Raw genomic sequence first — 19280 nt, forward strand, 5'->3', positions numbered from 1 at the left:
CCAGGTTCGAATTTGACCTAGAGATCATCAAGACAAACATTCTGACCAAGTTTCACAAAGATTGAGTCATAAATGTGGCCTCTAGAGTGTTCACAAGCTTTTCATTTGATCTAGCCTACTGACCTAGTTTTTGAACCCACATGACCCAGTTTCGAACCTGACCTAGAGATCATCAAGACAAACATTCTGACCAAGTTTCATTAAGATTGGATCACAAATGTGGCCTCTAGAATGTTCACAAGCTTTTCCTTTGATCTGGCCTACTGACCAAGTTTTTGATCCAAGATAATCCAGTTTCAAAGCTGAACTAGAGATCATCAAGACTAACATTCTGACCAAGTTTCATTAAGATTTGGTCACAAATGTGGCCTCTAGAATGTTCACAAGCTTTTCCTTTGATCTGGCCTACTGGCCTAGTTTTTGACCCAATATGACCCAGTTTTGAACTTGGCCTAGAGATCATCAAGACTAACATTCTGACCAAGTTTCATAAAGATTGGGCCAAAAATGTGGCTCTAAAGTGTTCACAAGGCAAATGTTGACAAACGATGGATGCCGCACGACAGATGCCGCCGGACGCCGGACAATGACAGGTCACAATAGCTCACCTTGAGCACTTCATGCTCTGGTGAGCTAAAAATCATTCAAAATGATTATGCTTTGCACATGTGCAACTTGACTTGGTACCAATGGTAATTACAAGGTTTGATAAAAGTCTGGCATATAAGGACAGAGAAATAGTGCAAACAAATTTTTCCATATACTACATATAAAGACAAGAGGGTCATGATGACCCTGGATCGCTCACCTGAGTAATATGAGCTACATGTTTCAAATGTCAAACTGATGATTTTTAGAAATTTTTTGGAAGATTTTCCGATGTACAATCAAGTAACCCCTGGGGCGGGGCCAATTTTATCCCAGGGGTCATGATTTGAACAATGTTTGTAGAAGTCTATCAGGCAATGTTACATATCAAATATCTAAGATCTACGCCTTCTTGTTTATTTTTAGCAAATTTATGAAGATTCCCCTATGTAAAATCAAGTAACCCCTGGGGCTGGGACAATTTGACCCTGGAGGGGGGGGGGGGGGGGGGGTCAAGATTTGAACAAATTTTGTAGAGGTCCTCTAGGCGATGCTACATGTGAAATATCTAAGCTCTAGGCCTTCTGGTTTATTTTTAGAAAATTTTGAAGATTTTTCTATGTAATGTCAAGTAACGCCAAGGGGCGGGGTCAATTTGACCCCTGGGGTCATGATTTGAAAACTTTTGTAGAAGTCTACTAGGCAATGCTACATGTCAAATATCTAAGAACTAGGCCTTCTGGTTTATTTTTAGAGAATTTTTGAAAATTTTCCTATGTAAAATTAAGTGACCCCTGGGGCGGGGTCAATTTTGATCCTGGGGGTCATGATTTGAACAAATTTTGTAGAGGTCCACTAAGCAATGCTACATGTGAAATATCTAAGCTCTAGGCCTTCTGGTTTATTTTTAGAAAATTTTTGAAGATTTTCCTATGTAAAATCAAGTGACCCCTCGGTCCAGGTCAAATTTGACCCCGGGAGTCATGATTTGAACAAATTTTGTAGAGGTCCACTAGGCAATGCTATATGTCAAATATTTAAGCTCTAGGCCTTCTGGTTTATTTTTAGAAAATTTTGAAGATTTTCCTATGTACAATCAAGTAACCCCATGGGGTGGGGTCAATTTGACCCCGGGGGGTCATGATTTGAACAAATTTTGTAGAAGTCTACTAGGCAATGCTACATGTCAAATATCTAAGACCTAGGCCTTCTGGTTTATTTTTAGAATTTTTCTGAAGATTTTCCTATGTAAAATCAAGTGACCCCTGGGGCGGGGTCAATTTTGACCCGGTGGGTCATGATTTGAACAATTTTGTAGAGGTCCACTAGGCAATGCTACATGTGAAATATCTAAGCTCTAGGCCTTCTGGTTTATTTTTAGAAATTTTTTGAAGATTTTCCTATGTAAAATCAAGTGACCCCTCGGTCGGGGTCAATTTTGACCCTGGGGTCATGATTTGAACAAATTTAGTAGAGGTCCACTAGGCAATGCTACATGTCAAATATCTAAGCTCTAGGCCTTCTGGTTTTTGAGAAGAAGATTTTTTAAGATTTTCCTATGTAAAATCAAGTGACCCCTGGACCGATGTCAATTTTGACCCCGGGGTCATGATTTGAAAAAATTTGGTAGAAGTATATTAGGCGATGATTCACACCAAATATCTAAGCTCTAGGGCTTCTGGTTTTTGAGAAGAAGATTTTTAAAGTTTTTCCTTTCGGTTGCCATGGCAACCAGAGTTCTGCATGGAATTCAATTCTTTGAAAAATTTTGAAAGGGGGCCACCCAAGGATCATTCCTATGAAGTTCGGTGTAATTCTGCCTTGTGGTTTTCAAGAAGAAGATTTTTTTTAGAAACTGTTGACGGAGGGACGACGTACGACTGACGACGGACGACGGACATTGAACGGTCACAAAAGCTCACCATGAGCCTTTGGCTCAAGTGAGCTAAAAAAATTAAAAAAGGGCCATAACTAAGTGAAAAATCATCAAATGTAACACGCTTCGCACATGCACGACTAGGCCTGGTATTGATAATAATCCATGTCCATACGTTAAACACGAACATGGTGATGTGCTCTAATGATTGCTGAAACTGATAAAGTATATACTGAAGTAGATATATGTAACAATTTTAAAAACTGTCCTTAGAATAAAAATCCTAGGAAATGCCTTGAAAGAGTGACTAGCTTTAGAGAATATGATACACTCTGATAGAGAAGGCATCTACTTCTACACTTAAAAACAATACTTAAACACTGCAATCTTACTTACAATCTATTGACTTATGTAAACCAGTCCAGAAGCTCTGACCATTGACAGCCAATGATGTCATAGTTTTGACAAGAAACTGGTTCAATGTCTGGTTGTGAATGGATACAAGTGCCCCTTTATGTTGTTGACAATAGAAACCAGCATCCAGTGCTGTTCTAGGAATATTCACGCCCAGGTAGTAACACTGACTACTGTAAGAGTACCAACCAGGGTCACACAGTCCATTAGGGGCTGGTGGGGTCAGTGATGGGGATGCTGAAAATTAGAAGTAAAGGAAATAGTTCAGGATAAATTGTTAACAACATTATAATTGAGCAGTGCCATGAGAAAACCAACATAGTGGGTTTGCGACCAGCATGGATCCAGACCAGCCTGCACATCCGTGCAGTCTGGTCAGGCTCCATGCTGTTCGCTTTCAAAGCCTATTTGAATTGGAGAAACTGTTAGCGAACAGCATGGATCCTGACCATGACTACTTTTTGTGCCCAATAATTTTTTTAAGAATCAGCTACATCAAACATTCAAATGTACACCGACACTGAAAAAAGTGAGAACAAGCAATTGTTTTTCACATAAAATGTATGTTTCATATCACTTATCACACAGACATTGTTAATTTTACAATTTATGGGCCATAACTAGCAAAATGATCGAACCATAATTCTCCAATGATATTAACAATTAGGCTTGGCACTGATCATTCCAATGAAGTTTGGTGGAAATCCGCCAGAGGTATTTGAGAAGTAGCACAGACATCATACACTTTAATAAAATTGTGTCATAGTTGTGCTAAATATCACTGGACCAGAACATGTAAATGACATGCATGGTTAATCTTTATAATGATCACTTATTAGGTTTGGTGAAATTCATTCAAATAATATACAACAAGTAGTGTAAATACTGTAAAATATGACAAACAAACGGCCATAACTGTGCTGAAAATAACTGAACTGGAAAATGCTGATGATATGCACAACTAGGCTTGAAAATTATAACTTGTGTAAGTTTTGTAGGGAGATTGCACTTACAACAAGAGCTGTCCGTAAGACAGCCAAGCTCGACTATTCGAAATATTGTCACAGAAGCAGGAAATTATTACCCAAAATGTGAAATATCAAAAGAGTTTTAAGTTAGAAAGGGGACATAATTTGACCAAAATACATATCAGAGTTATGGGACTTGATGTTATCAACTAGTTTTATAACCCCGAAGAAACATGTTAAGTTTCAATTCAATATCTGCATTAGTTTTGGGGATAGTAACTTGCATGTAAAACTTTAACCAGAATTGTCTAAGTCCAAAAGGGGGAATAATTTGCTCAAAATACATGTTAAGAGTTATGGAACTTGACCCAGTGAGGTTGGTAATTGACCTAGAAAAAGAATAAATAGGTTTCAAAGCTATATGCCTTTTGGTAATAGCTGTATGTACTTGCACGCAAAACTTTAACCAGAATTTTCTAAGTCCAAAAGGGGGCATAATTTGCCCAAAATACATGTCAGAGTTATGGGACTTGGTGCTATCAACTAGTTTTATAACCTTGAAGACACGTGTGAAGTTTCAATTTAATATCTGTAGTAGTTTTGGAGATAGTTACTTGCATGTAAAACTTTAACCAGGATTTTCTAAGTCCAAAAGGGGGCATAATATTCCCAAAATACACGTCAGAGTTATGGGACTTGACCCAGTGAGGTAGGTAATTGATCTAGAAAAAGAAAAAATAAGTTTCAAATCTATATGCCTTTTAGTAATAGCTGTATGTACTTGCACGCACAACTTTAACCAGAATTTTCTAAGTCCAAAAGGGGACATAATTTGGCCAAAATACATGTCAGAGTTATGGGACTTGACCCAGTGAGGTAGGTAATTGATCTAGAAAAAGAAAAAATAAGTTTCAAATCTATATGCCTTTTAGTAATAGCTGTATGTACTTGCACTCAAAACTTTAACCAGAATTTTCTAAGTCCAAAAGGGGACATAATTTGGCCAAAATACATGTCAGAGTTATGGGACTTGACCCAGTGAGGTAGGTAATTGATCTAGAAAAAGAAAAAATAAGTTTCAAATCTATATGCCTTTTAGTAATAGCTGTATGTACTTGCACGCAAAACTTTAACCAGAATTTTCTAAGTCCAAAAGGGGACATAATTTGGCCAAAATACATGTCAGAGTTATGGGACTTGACCCAGTGAGGTAGGTAATTGATCTAGAAAAAGAAAAAATAAGTTTCAAATCTATATGCCTTTTAGTAATAGCTGTATGTACTTGCACGCAAAACTTTAACCAGAATTTTCTAAATCCAAAAGGGGGCATAATTTGGCCAAAATGAAGGTCAGAGTTATGGGACTTGGTGCTATCAACTAGTTTTATAACCCCAAAGGCACATGTGAAGTTTCAATTCAATATCTACATTAGTTTTGGAGATAGTAACTTGCATGTAAAACTTTAACCAGAATTTTCTAAGTCCAAAGGGGGGCATTATTTGCTCAAAATACATGTTAGAGTTATGGAACTTGACCCAGTGAGGTTGGTAATTGACCTAGAAAAAGAATAAATAAGTTTCAAAGCTATATGCCTTTAAATGATAGCTGTATGTACTTGCATGCAAAAACTTAACCAAGGTGTGACGCCGACGCCGACGCTGACGCCAGGGTGAGTAGAATAGCTAGACTATTCTTCGAATAGTTGAGCTAAAAAGGATATGCATAACTACATTTGTTATGTGAAATTTTAGGCACTGAAAGACATGCAGAAGTACAGGTTGAAATACTGTTGTTATCTGAGGAGATTTACAGATTAAAGGACATATATAGAAGAACAATTATTACCCGAGGAGATTTTACATATTGATGGATATGGAGAGGTACAGTTAGTATCAATCCATCTTCCTGTAGCATTGACAATCACACACCCTTGACCACCTACCGGCTGCCCAGCATCCCAGTTTGTGTACAACACTGGCCAACCATCTGTCCATGTATATGTTCCAGATTGCTGCATATCAAGAAAAACTAGTTATATTAACAGCACATAATTTGATATAAAAGCATGCCCATAAAATTACACTACAAGTATGTAGTATATGATCTAAACAATAACAAATAAACAGAGACCTACAAATGACATCAGCAGAATAAAAATGTGCAGGATTAACCTGACAAACAGGACGAAGGATTGTGCAAAACATGATACTACACATATCAATAACTCCTCAATTTAATCAATAAAATAAAGTGACTAATGCTACAAACAACATCTATTTTTTACAATAAACACAACAGTTCACCCTACTCACTCACAGCCTTTTCTCATGGACTTATCACCACCAAAGATACTGACCGCTGGATATACACTGCTAGGTGAAACATCATGCTTAATGGACTTTGGTTGCATAAAAACATAAAACTGATTTTTTCCAGTATGCTATGATATTCTCTAACATGCTATGATAAAGTCTATTTTATTACCTTGACATCATTCAAACCAATCCAAACTGCATCAACATTGTTCTGTTTCATGGTCAGGTATATATACGCCTGCTCAAATCCAGAGTTTATTGATGACAAATATCCTCCTGAGAAATAAATCACTTCTGGTTATTAAAACTGTATAAATTTTCTGATATTCAAAATGTGTACATGTTACATCAGTAAAGAACCAGTTCGTGAAATTCCCTTAAACATATCTTCGGTCCATTTTTTCTGCATGTCACACTTGCCTATCAATAATCGAATAATTTTTGTTGACAGTTTTCATGTCCACTGATATTCATGACCACATGTATCACGAATTTAAAACATTTCATAAATGCTGAAATCCACAATCTCTTCAGATTTAACCAGTGTCTAAGATTATAAAACTTTTTATTTGATTGCAGTCGTACCACTGTTCAATTCTAAATTTATGCTCAGAAACAACTAACAGATGGTAGAGTAAAATTTGGGGTTCTAAACCAACTTTAATAACTTTTGGCCCTGAAACCAGAAAGAACTTCTTGACAAAACATTGGTAAAACTTAACTTCAAAATGCAAATCAAAGGCCTGAAGGGCCTGAGAGTCGGCTAATGATTGATGTACTGGTAGTATAGTCTACCAGTTTCAGTTTGGTTTTAGTTTTTTTCCCCAACTGAACAGAGATTTTGTTACAATAGATGAAATGGACATTCAATCGATGCCTAGTAAAACTTTGATTGACATTATACAAGTATTTAAACCCAATATATTTCTCTAAAATTGAAGAGTGGTTCGCAAAAATAAAAATGTTGAAGTACAAACTACAATTTGACAGGTGACACTAAGATACTGCCCATGACTATAAATATTTTTCCAGTAAACATTTGCCTCCGGCATTACCAAAACAGGCAATTATCGGCTGGTATATATTCGCACATGATAAAATTTGAATATGAAAATTTATATATTGAAATTTTATAGTGCGGATTGCCACATACAATTTGTAACGGATGGACGAAAGAACTGTTCAGATATTTTACAGATAAGGGGCCTGGCAATAACCGTGTCACACGCTAGGTATTGTTCAATCATATTATAAGGGATGTGAATTTAAAGTATACTTACTTTTGCGTTTAAAGATATGTAAATGTTGCTGAGTGTCAATATATAGTGTCATGAATGTTTACACTGACAGGAAAATTGCGCATTCGAAACTAAGAGAAGTTACTCGGACTAGCTACCAATTTCGGAAAAGATAACCAATATTAATAAATGCAGTTCTTTTTTAGTTAAAACCATCATTTATTCTATTTCAGACCTGTTAACCCCTTCAAAACCATGTCAGTAGTCCCCAAGTCTATGTACTTTCAATTATCCGTTTTGATTCATGTAGACAGACAGGCCCAGACTGGGCTGAAAAAAATGTTTGAGCCATTTTTACGTGGTCGGTAGCAGGGTGGGTTTGGGGAGGGGTGTTCCTTCCCGCTTTGAACTGCAGTCAGATTTTGAAATGGGCATTGTGGCAGGTGGTAAAAGGGCAAATGTATCAAACTGTAAAGTGGCAATATGGGGGGAGGGTGTGGGAGGATACCCACTCCTGCAATTTGGGTTTGGGGTATCACCACAAGGAAATTTTGAAAATGTAGACCCTTGATACAGCCTTTGGTGCGATTTCTAACTGAAAATTTTATGTTTCAATTTCTAAATATTACCTCTAGATTCTTTTTAGTATTACAATATTCAAAGTATGAATGACTGTCACTTCATATTTTTACTTTCAGGTCATGCCTCAGCACTAGAATATAAGTCTGATATTGATTCTATGTATGTATTATAAAAATAAATTCTAGAATCATTTCTGTTACAATAATATATATCATGTCTGTTACTTTAATGTTTAAATTTCATAACACAGCTCGATATTTACCCAAAATATTATATCCGGATATGATTACACTTTCTTTTATACCGCCAAAATCTCCAGTTTCAACAATATGTTTTACAAATTGTGATGATATGAAGACAGTTTAGCAGCAATTGGCAGTATTTGACATTGAAGTTTACGGTGAAATTATTTAAATTATTTCATAAAACAAGAGGACCATGATGGTCCTGAATCGCTCACCTCTTCCCACATGGACCAGTTTTGAGTATGACGTTGTTTTTTCTATTATTTGACCTACTGACCTAGTTTTTGAGCTCATGTGACCCAGTTTTGAACTTGACCTAGATATTATCAAGATAAAAATTCTGACCAATTTTCATGAAGATCCATTGAAAAATATGGTCTCTAGAGAGGTCACAAGGTTTTTCTATTATTTGACCTATTTACCTAGTTTTTTAAGGCACGTGACCCAGTTTCAAACTTGACCTAGATATCATCAAGGTGAACATTCTGACCAATTTCCATGAAGATCCATTCAAGGGTATGGCCTCTAGAGAGGTCACAAGGTTTTTCCATTTCAAGACCTACTGACCTAGTTTTTGATCGCAGTTGACCCAGTTTCAAACTTGACCTAGATATCATCAAGATAAACATTCAGACCAACTTTCATACAGATCCCATGAAAAATATGGCCTCTAGAGAGGTCACGTTTTTTCATTATTTGACCTACTGACCTACTTTTTGACGGCACGTGACCCACTTTTGAACTTGACCTAGATATCATCAAGGTGAACATTCTCACTAATTTTTATGGAGATCCATTCACAAGTATGGCCTCTAGAGAGTTCACAAGGATTTTCTTTTTTAAGACCTACTGACCTAGTTTTTGACCGCACATGACCCTGTTTCGAACTTGGCCTAGATATCATCAAGATGAACATTCAGACCAACTTTCATGAAGATCCATTGAAAAATATGGCCTTTAGAGAGGTCACAAGGTTTTTCTATTATTTGACCTACTGACCTAGTTTTTGATGGCACGTGACCCACTTTCAAACTTGACATAGATATCATCAAGATGAACATTCATACCAATTTTCATACAGATCCCATGGAAAATATGGCCTCTAGAGAGGTCATAAGGTTTTTCTATTATTTGACCTACTGACCTAGTTTTTGAAGGCACGTGACCCACTTTCAAACTTGACCTAGATATCATCAAGATGAACATTCTGACCAATTTTCATGAAGATCTCATGAAATATATGGCCTCTAGAGAGGTCACAAGGTTTTTCTATTTTTAGACCTACTGACCTAGTTTTTGACCGCACGTGACCCAGTTTCAAACTTGTCCTAGATATCATCAAGATGAACACTCAGACCAACTTTCATACAGATCCCATGAAAAATATGGCCTTGAGAGAGGTCACAAGGTTTTTCTATTATTTGACCTACTGACATAGTTTTTGAAGGCACGTGACCCACTTTCGAACTTGACCTAGATATCATCAAGGTGAACATTCTGACCAATTTTTATGAAGATCCATTCAAAAGTATGGCCTCTAGAGAGGTCACAAGGTTTTTCTATTTTTAGATCTACTGACCTAGTTTTTGATCGCACATGACCCTGTTTCGAACTTGGCCTAGATATCATCAAGATGAACATTCAGACCAACTTTCATGAAGATCCATTGAAAAATATGGCCTTTAGAGAGGTCACAAGGTTTTTCTATTATTTGACCTACTGACCTAGTTTTTGATGGCACGTGACCCACTTTCAAACTTGACCTAGATATCATCAAGATTAACATTCAGACCAATTTTCATACAGATCCCATGGAAAATATGGCCTCTAGAGAGATCATAAGGTTTTTCTATTATTTGACCTACTGACCTAGTTTTTGAAGGCACGTGACCCACTTTCAAACTTGACCTAGATATCATCAAGATTAACATTCTGACAAATTTTCATGAAGATCTCATGAGATATATGGCCTCTAAAGAGGTCACAAGGTTTATCTATTTTAAGACCTACTGACCTAGTTTTTGACCGCACGTGACCCAGTTTCAAACTTGGGCTAGATATCATCAAGATAAACACTCAGACCAAGTTTCATACAAATCCCATGAAAAATATGGCCTTGAGAGAGGTCACAACGTTTTTCTATTATTTGACCTACTGACCTAGTTTTTGATGGCACGTGACCCAGTTTCAAACTTGACCTAGATATCATCAAGGTGAACGTTCTGACCAATTTTCATGAAGATCTTGTGAAAAATATGGCCTCTAGAGAGGTCACAAGGTTTTTCTATTTTTAGACCTACTGACCTAGTTTTTGATGGCACGTGACCCAGTTTCGAACTTGACCTAGATATCATCAAGATGAACATTCTGACCAATTTTCATGAAGATCTTGTGTAATATATGGCCTCTAGAGAGGTCACAAGGTTTTTCTATTTTTAGACCTACTGACCTAGTTTTTGAAGGCACGTGACCCAGTTTCGAACTTGACCTAGATACCATCAAGATGAATATTCTGACCAACTTTCATAAAGATCCCATGAAAAATGTGACCTCTAGAGTGGTCACAAGCAAAAGTTTACGGACGCACGCACGCACGGACTGACGGACGGACGACGGACACCGCGTGATCACAAAAGCTCACCTTGTCACTTTGTGACAGGTGAGCTAAAAAAATGTTTTGTTTCGTCAAAGCACTCTAACATAGATGATTTACTTTCGATTTCAAAAACTACAAGAAAATACAATCTAATGTTTCGCCGATTTGTTTATTTCTCGAAAAATAAGAAACAGAATCATTTTTAAAATCAGTAGTAATTAAACAAATCAGTAAGAGCTCTTTCTCGGGATAATTTATCCGCTTACTGACTGCAAAAATCAAGCCATGTGTCATCATGAAAAGCAGAATGGGTGACGGTTTCATTTTTTTGCGAACCAGAATCGTAAGCAAATTATCCAAACCAGTTAAAATTCCAGAAAGGTTACGATCTAGATTCTTTCTAGTATTACAATATCCAAAGTATGACTTCACTTCATCTTTTTACTTTCAGATCATGCCTCAGGACTAGAATACCAGTCTGACATAGATTATATGTAGGTGTAATAAAAATAAATTCTAGAATCATTTCTGTTACAATAATATCTATCATGTCTGTTACTTTAATGTTTAAATTTCATAACACAGCTCGATATTTACCCAAAATATTATATCCGGATATGATTACACTTTCTTTTATACCGCCAAAATCTCCAGTTTCAACAATATGTTTTACAAATTGTGATGATATGAAGACAGTTTAGCAGCAATTGGCAGTATCTGACATTTAAGTTTACGGTGAAATTATTTAAATCATTTCATAAAAAAAATTGTTTCGTTTCGTCAAAGCACTCTAACAAAGACGATCTACTTTCGATTTCAAAAACTACAAGAAAATACAATTTAATGTTTCGCCGATTTGTTTATTTCTCGAAAAATAAGAATTAAAATCATTTTTAATATCTGTAGTAACTAAACAAACCAGTAAGAGGTTCTTCTTCCGATAATTTATCCGTTTACTGACTGCAAAATTCATGTGTGTGTGTGTAGAAACCCACGCAAAGTTTATAGAAATCACATGATGCGTGTATACGTTCAATGTGGGAGAATTAAGGCTGATCGGGATCGGCTATGTTACCTAACGCATCCAGACGATTCAGATTTTGTTTTTAAAAAAGCATTGTGTGCATTTCTGTAATTTTATATACATTTTTATACGCTTAGAAATTATTAGACATGCGTATTTGCATTATTTCTATACGTAATTTACGCTAATACGCAACTTATCTGGAGCCCTGTGGAACTATTTTTTGTCTTTCGCTGGATGTTACGCAAGCTTTGTAAGCCTGCGCAATTCATAAAATGCACATTTATGCTTAATGAGTTACATTCGAGTATTGCACATTTACAAGTCATAATTATGACAGATTACATCGTATATTGGTCATAGCAAAGGGAATTCACACAACTTAACTTCATTCATGCAGTGAACTGTTTGAAGTTTGAGAAATCTAATGGAACTACATCCCTTCAGTGTGTTATTTGGTCCATTTAGACTTAGAGAATCGCTGGATAGCAAGGACTCGTCAAAACGATTTCATCGTTTAGCTGACTCAAAAAAGTAAAGTGGCACATGTCACAAAAACTATTTAAAGTTTCAAGCAAGTATGCAAAATGAAATCTGACTAGTTTCATAAACATAGAATTTCAAAATGATGAAAAATATGAGAACATTCAGAGCTGAAAACTAACCAATTCACAACTATTTAAATACATTACAGTATTTCTGTCACCTTGGTAACTTACCTCCTTGTTGAATACAGTAATCATTTGCAGCTGACCAGTTGACCGCTTTATGTACAAAGAAATAGCACCCAGTCTGGAACAGCTTCTGTCCTTGCTTTACATCACAGATACTGGGAACCGGTTCTGGTGTACTAATGGTTGGATCTGAAAATATAAATTTTGTGCTGTATATATTGACTAACATTACAGGTACAGTATTTGGCACTGGTTCTTGGTATAAATGGTTTTGTTTAAATGTTTAAAATTTGTCATGTACATATTGACTAACAAAAACCTGGGGGCAATGCTGGTGTATCAATGGGTTCATAAGAGTAATCTCTTGTGTAACTGATCAGAAAGACTGAACAAAGCCATAGGGATTTTACATGCCTGCCTGTGTAGGACAGAGTCTGTCCTACCAAAGGGACAGTGTGGGTTAAAAAAAACTGGAAGGTCTGTCTCCCCTTACCTTTCTTTGTCATGCAAACATATCCATGAGTAGTTGCACAGCTTACATCATTCCACTGTCCAACCATACCAGGATACCCCATTATCTGCAAATAAATACTGGAAGAACTAGAAGATGCTTTTCCAGAAAAGTGCATGTCTTCCCCAGAGCATAGAAGTAATAGGTAAGAGTTCAATAAGGAAATGAGTGAACATCAATGGGACACTGCTGGTTGGCTTAGTGGCTGAAATGCAATAAGGATCATCTACTCGGTATGTCCAATCATCCTTTAAAAGTTTCAAGGTTCTGTGTCAAGTGGTTCTCAAGTTATGGATTGGAAAAAGGTCTTCCAGGTTCTGGCCCCTATGACCTTGACCTTTGAAAAGAGTCACCCCAAAATCAATAGGTGTCATCTACTTTGCATATCCAGTCACCCTATGCAGTTTCAACATTCTGGGTTAAGTAGTTGTCAAGTTATTGATCAGAAACAGTTCTCCATGTTCAAGCTCTTGTGACCTTGACCTTTGATCGAGTGACCCAAAAAACAAGACTGGTCATCTACACTGCATGTCCAATCATCTTATGAAGTTTAAACATTCTGAGTCAAGTGGTTGTCAAGTTAATGACTGGAAATAGTTTTCCATGTTCAGGCCCCTATGATTTTGACCTTTGACTGAATGATCCCAAAATCTATAGAAGTCATCTGCTCTGCATGTCCAATCATCCTATTAAGTTTCAACATTCTTGGTCAAGAGCTTTTGAAGTTATTGACTGGAAATGGTTTTCCATGTTCAGATCCCTGTGACCTTGACCTTTGATAAAATGGAAACAACAGTGGTCATCTACTCTGAAAGCCCTATCGCACTATGAAGTTTGAAGGTTCTAGATTAAATGGTTCTCCAACTGTTATTGATCTGAAATGAAGTGTGACGAATTCTGGCCCTTGAGACCTTGACCTCTGATTGAGTGACCCCAAAAACAATAGGGTCATCTACTTTGTAAGCCCAATCACTAAATGAAATTTGAATGGTTTTTCATGTTCAGGCCCCTGTGACCTTGATCTTTGATGGAGACACCAAAGTACTAGGGGTTATCTACTTTAAAAGCCCTATCATCCTATGAAATTTGAACGTTCTAGGTCAAATGGTTCTCCATTTATTAATCAATGCCAAAACTACATCCCTCCGACTTCATTGGGGGATAACAATCTTGTTAGATGTCCGCTACACAATGCTACATACCAAATATCAAAAGCCTAAGCTTGAATTTTCAGACAGGAAGATTTTAAAGATATTCCCTATATAAGTCTATGTAAAACTGGACTCCCAGGACAGGGCCTCTTTTCATCTCAGGAGCATTATTTAAACAATTTCAGTAGGCAATGCTACAAACCAAATACCAAAAGCCTAGGCCTTGCAATTTCAGGCAAGAAGATTTTTAAAGTTTTTTTCCTACATAAGTTTATGTAAACCTTGGGAACCCTTGGGTGGGGCTTTTTTCAACTCAGGGGCATAATTTGAATAATCTTGATAGAGGACCAATAGGCCATGCAACATACCAAATATCAAAAGCCTGGGCACTGTAGTTTCAGACAAGAGGATTTTTTGATTTTTTCCTATATAAGTCTATGTTAAACTTTGGACCCCCCAGGGCAGGGCCTCTTTTCACCCCAAAGTAATAATTCGAACAATCTTGGTAGAGGACCACAAGGCAATGCTATATACCAAATATCAAAGGCCTAGGTCTTGTGGATTCAGACAAGAAGTTTTTAAAGTTTTTTCCAAGTAAGTCTATGTAAAACTTGGGACACCTGGGGCAGGGTCTCTTTTCACCCCAGGGGCATAATTTCATAAATTTTCATAGAGGACTATTAGATGATGTCATATGCCAAATATCAGGACTCTATGCCTTGTGGTTTTTAACAAAAAGATATTAAAAGATTTTCCTTTCGTTTGCCTTTGCAACAAGAGTTCTGTGTGGAATTCAATTCTTGAATAATTTTGAAAGGGAGCCACCCAAGGATAATTCCTGTGTAAAACTGCTCAGGCAATTTCAAGAAGATTTTTTTAGAAAATATTGACAGATGGACGACGGACTTTGAGTGGTCACAAAGCTCACTATGAGCCTCTGGCTCAGGTGAGCTAACAAATCAACTGATTGACCACCTACCTGTACACAAGCTTCGTTTTGTTTACCGTTAGGTTCATTGTGTGCCCAGTTAGTATAAGTTGTTTCATCATTGTTCACCCACAACAGCTGGTTCCCCCAGTTCTTATGTAGACCTATCCATGGATTTACTTTCATCGCTGCCATCATAGTTGTTATAAAGGCTTGAAACATTATGAAACAAAATGTTAAAGAATGCAAATTTATTCTCTTTTGAATTTTCTGTTCTATTGGCTAGACTTGGATAAAAAAATGTATATCTGAGTTTACAATATGATTTATTTGTCTGAAACTTTAAGAGATTCACTGTGCACTTTATACATGTAACATTTTCACAAAATATACCTTTACCCTTTGGTAATTTTTTTTATATTTTTCTCAATTTTTGCCAAACTATCAATGGCTTTTTAAATTGCATATGGATAGTTTTTAAGCTTTGACTGCAAGCAATCATAGGAATATAAGAACAACACTTGTATTACAATTGTCAATGATCTGCACTGACAGTTATATATATAAAGAAGCAATTCAACATCAATTCACTTCATTAATTATAATAACTTCCTTTTATGGTCTTGGTTGAACAACCAATATTCAAGATAATTATGTTGAAAATGAATTTAATCTAAAGCTACCAGCAGTTTTAAAACTTTCTTATTTGTTGAAATATCCAATCAGCTGTTACAAGAAAAAGTGAAATAGGAAATTCTAATGAATCAAAACAAATAAAAATCTTTTAAAATATTTTCATTCAAAAGGGAGGTAATTACTTTTTAATAAAACATGACTGTTTACTATTAAAAAAAACATTTCTGACACAGATCTAACTCTATGTAACTGGCTTTTTTGTTCATAAATAGTACATTGTATCTCTTTTGCAGAATAATGAAAAGTGAAACTTACTTAAATGTGAATGACCAAAAGGGCCTGTTATAGGACCCAAAATTCTTAAATGTTTTTTTTTTCAATACTGACAAGTTCCTAAACATGATTTATACATGGAAAATGTGACTAAATGACCAGCAGGCATAATGCAAATTTTGAATAAAAGCTAGTGTCTTTGAGTTCTTAGTTCTTTAGGGCCAAAACAAAAAAAATCCAACTACTACAAATGTTAACCCTTAGCCTATCTGGTGTAGAGACCGTACCATAGCTCTTCGCATACTTTGATTTTTCAAACTAAAGTGATTTTTCCAAATGCACCGGTTACGATAAAAAATGTAAACAAAAGACTCCGTCTATAATCTTTGAAATGTTTGAATGACACTCGATCTTAGTCATAATACTGATTGACAGTGAATGCTAATGACTCCATGTGTTGCAGAAAGGTATTTAGTTTGTAACTGTACTTTCCCATCAATTAAAATCCTCTCAAAACTGGTAAAATAATTACTTATATTTGGACAAAGCTCACGGTCTTTTCCGTTCGACAGCTGCTAAAAGGGCAAATATAAAAGATTCAGTGTAAGTTATATTTCACTGGTACTACCAGTAAGTAAGTTCATACTCTGAACAACACGTCAGAGAAATTTGGGCAAATTTGACCGATTATGACGTTGGCAGCATTAGATTATATTTTTTCTTGACACGAAAATTGCCGTTAGGTAACAAAGCGAATACGCCGATAATCCGGAGTCACCGATTATTGTTCCAGTTCAAGCAATGTAATCCAGGCAATTAAACTGCATAACTATTAGCTGCTGCTGTTATAGGGAAGTGGTAGAGTGTCTGCCTTAGGTGTGAGAGGTCCTGGGTTCGAGTCCCAGTTAGAGCTTCACTATTTGCATCCTGCTGTTAATAGACTGTTCCAGATGTTCTAATTTTTTAGCACACAGTATCATGGATCATTATTTAGCAATCCAGATCAAAGTTGAACTTTAAATCAAATGCACTCAATTAGTAAATATTCACTATATTATGTCCTTTTGATATTTATGCTCTCCATGTTCGAGAAGAGTTACATTTCCTTGATCACAAAATTTTCTTTAACATGAAAATATTAAATGCTCATAACTCCACACTTCGGGTCAAAATATTGTCTATATTTCTGTTTTTGAGAAATATATGGACATTTGTCTTCATGTCAAAGCTTTTTAACTTCAAACCTATGATTTGAAAAACTTAGGTACTATCTCTATCTGGTGGCAGATGATTCTGCCTTTGCGACCAGTGCAGACCAAGATCAGCCTGCACATCCATGCAGTCTGATCATGGTCTGCACTGTTCGCTATTCAGTCAGTAAATTTTCAGTGAAAACCCCTTTGAATAATAAGTGGTACTGTCCAAATTGAAAGATGGACCAGTCCATTATAGAAATATAGCAGGGTAAGGGTTAATTTCAAACTTGACAATAAAATAACAGCAATGAAAAATTAATCATAAAATACAAAATACCATTTGTGACATCATCCAGAATGCTAGCAAGGTTGTAGCCAGACCCTAGTCCTTTACAATTAGCCAGGGCTGTTGTCCAGTTAACAGGGGTAAGATATATCCTGTAGCATCTACATAGAGAACATAGATTGCTGATGTACACACTGGCATAATTTACTGTTTTACAATATGTTATAACAACAGTTGTCATAGGAGATAATTTACTAGACTATTTCGATGCCTTTTATTGAACAAGAGTGCCAGAATGTTACAATATACGCCCGTCACAGCAAATTTCTTTACTCTAGCACCTGTATTTGCAGATGGAATTTTAATTTTGTGGTTGTTTAGTAAGCATTGTAATTCTTTTGTTTTTCTAAGTCCACAAAAAAAACTCCTTACCAGGTAGAGATACCTTAAAATACACCTAAAATTAGAAAGTAACAACTATGTTCTATGTTGTACTACAGAAAAGGGGTCTTGGTTTTTCCCTACGGTCAATTGTAAACAAGAGTGCCAGAATGTCACAATATACGCCCGTCACAGCAAATTTCTTTACTCTAGCACCTGTATTTGCAAATGGAATTTTAATTTTGTGGTTGTTTAGTAATAACTGTAAGTGTTTTGTTTTTCAAAGTCCACAAAAAAACTCCTTACCAGGTAGAGATACCTTAAAATACACCTAAAATTGGAAAGTAACATCTATGTTGTACCACAGAAAAGTGGTCTTGGTTTTTCCCTACGGTCAATTAGAAAAAAGTTATAATATAGGTTATTTATAGTAACAACTAAGGGAAGTTAATCTTAAAAAAAAATTTAAAAAAATAAAAATAAAAAAAATTGAAAGTCCTCACAAAAATCTTTACCAGGTAGAGACTGGTCAAAATACACCTCAAAATTGGATGTAGCATGCATGTTGTACTACAGATAAGTGGTCTCAATTTTTCCCTACGACTAGTAATGAAGAGTTACAATATAAGCTATTTATAGTAACAACAAAGGGAAGTAATTCTAAAGAAGGGAACTGCGCATGACACTTTGTCTCATGATGGTGTAGGTTAAAGGTCAGTAATTCAAATCCTTCTTTGTTTCATATAAAAAACGACAACTTCAGGTCGTTTTTATGTATCTTTAGAGAACATCACTTTTTCCTACACCTATTTTTCATGGAAGTTCTATCACAAATTAACGAAAAAATGAAAAGAAAATAGGGGGTTATGTAGTTCCTAGTGAAATGCCAGTCAGTTGTGGTCTGCTACCCTAAAAATGGCGCATATTTGCTCTCGTCCGCGCAATAAACACCTACTTCCGGTTTCGATCTGCAAAACTTGCCATGTGGGTTGTATGAACATGAAAACCGTCTTATTTCATGCAGAATGTATTCTAGTAGTGAAAAATGGTGATTAAAGCACTCGTTCTACACGAATTTGCGCAAAAAATGGGAAAATTAGGATCTATTTATTATGGACTTCTTTCGACTACACCACGGAAGCACATTTTCGACCGAATTACTGACCTTATTCCTATAAGAAATGTTTCTTATCAAATATCACACAATTTTCATTTCTATTTTCAAGAAAGATGTAATACCAAACATATTGCCAAGTTTCATTGTGAAATTTCGAGATTTTAGAGAAATATAGACACATAATAAAAGCCACCCCCTACCAATTTACTGGGCTAAATTTTGGCTCTATGGTCCTTTTATTGTATATTTTGGTAAAAGTTTCACTCGTTTGCATTATTTTT

The 19280-nt window shown here is 36.0% G+C and overlaps 1 protein-coding gene across 1 annotated transcript in view; it reads right to left on the minus strand.

Annotated features, from left to right (window-relative positions):
* Window positions 1-2837: 2837 nt before the first annotated feature.
* The window catches only part of LOC123556480 (uncharacterized), a 122844-nt gene continuing 106401 nt past the window's right edge, over window positions 2838-19280 (minus strand). Inside the window, exons 43-49 of the mRNA XM_053544436.1 lie at window positions 17553-17662; window positions 15162-15322; window positions 13014-13098; window positions 12566-12709; window positions 6331-6437; window positions 5692-5857; window positions 2838-3115 (exon numbers count right to left, since the gene is read on the minus strand). Coding sequence (XP_053400411.1) covers window positions 2853-3115; window positions 5692-5857; window positions 6331-6437; window positions 12566-12709; window positions 13014-13098; window positions 15162-15322; window positions 17553-17662 — 1036 coding nt within the window. The 3' untranslated portion in view covers window positions 2838-2852. The remainder of the gene's footprint in view (window positions 3116-5691; window positions 5858-6330; window positions 6438-12565; window positions 12710-13013; window positions 13099-15161; window positions 15323-17552; window positions 17663-19280) is intronic.

This window comes from Mercenaria mercenaria, chromosome 5 (genome assembly GCF_021730395.1).
Source record: "Mercenaria mercenaria strain notata chromosome 5, MADL_Memer_1, whole genome shotgun sequence".
Taxonomy (NCBI): domain Eukaryota; kingdom Metazoa; phylum Mollusca; class Bivalvia; order Venerida; family Veneridae; genus Mercenaria; species Mercenaria mercenaria.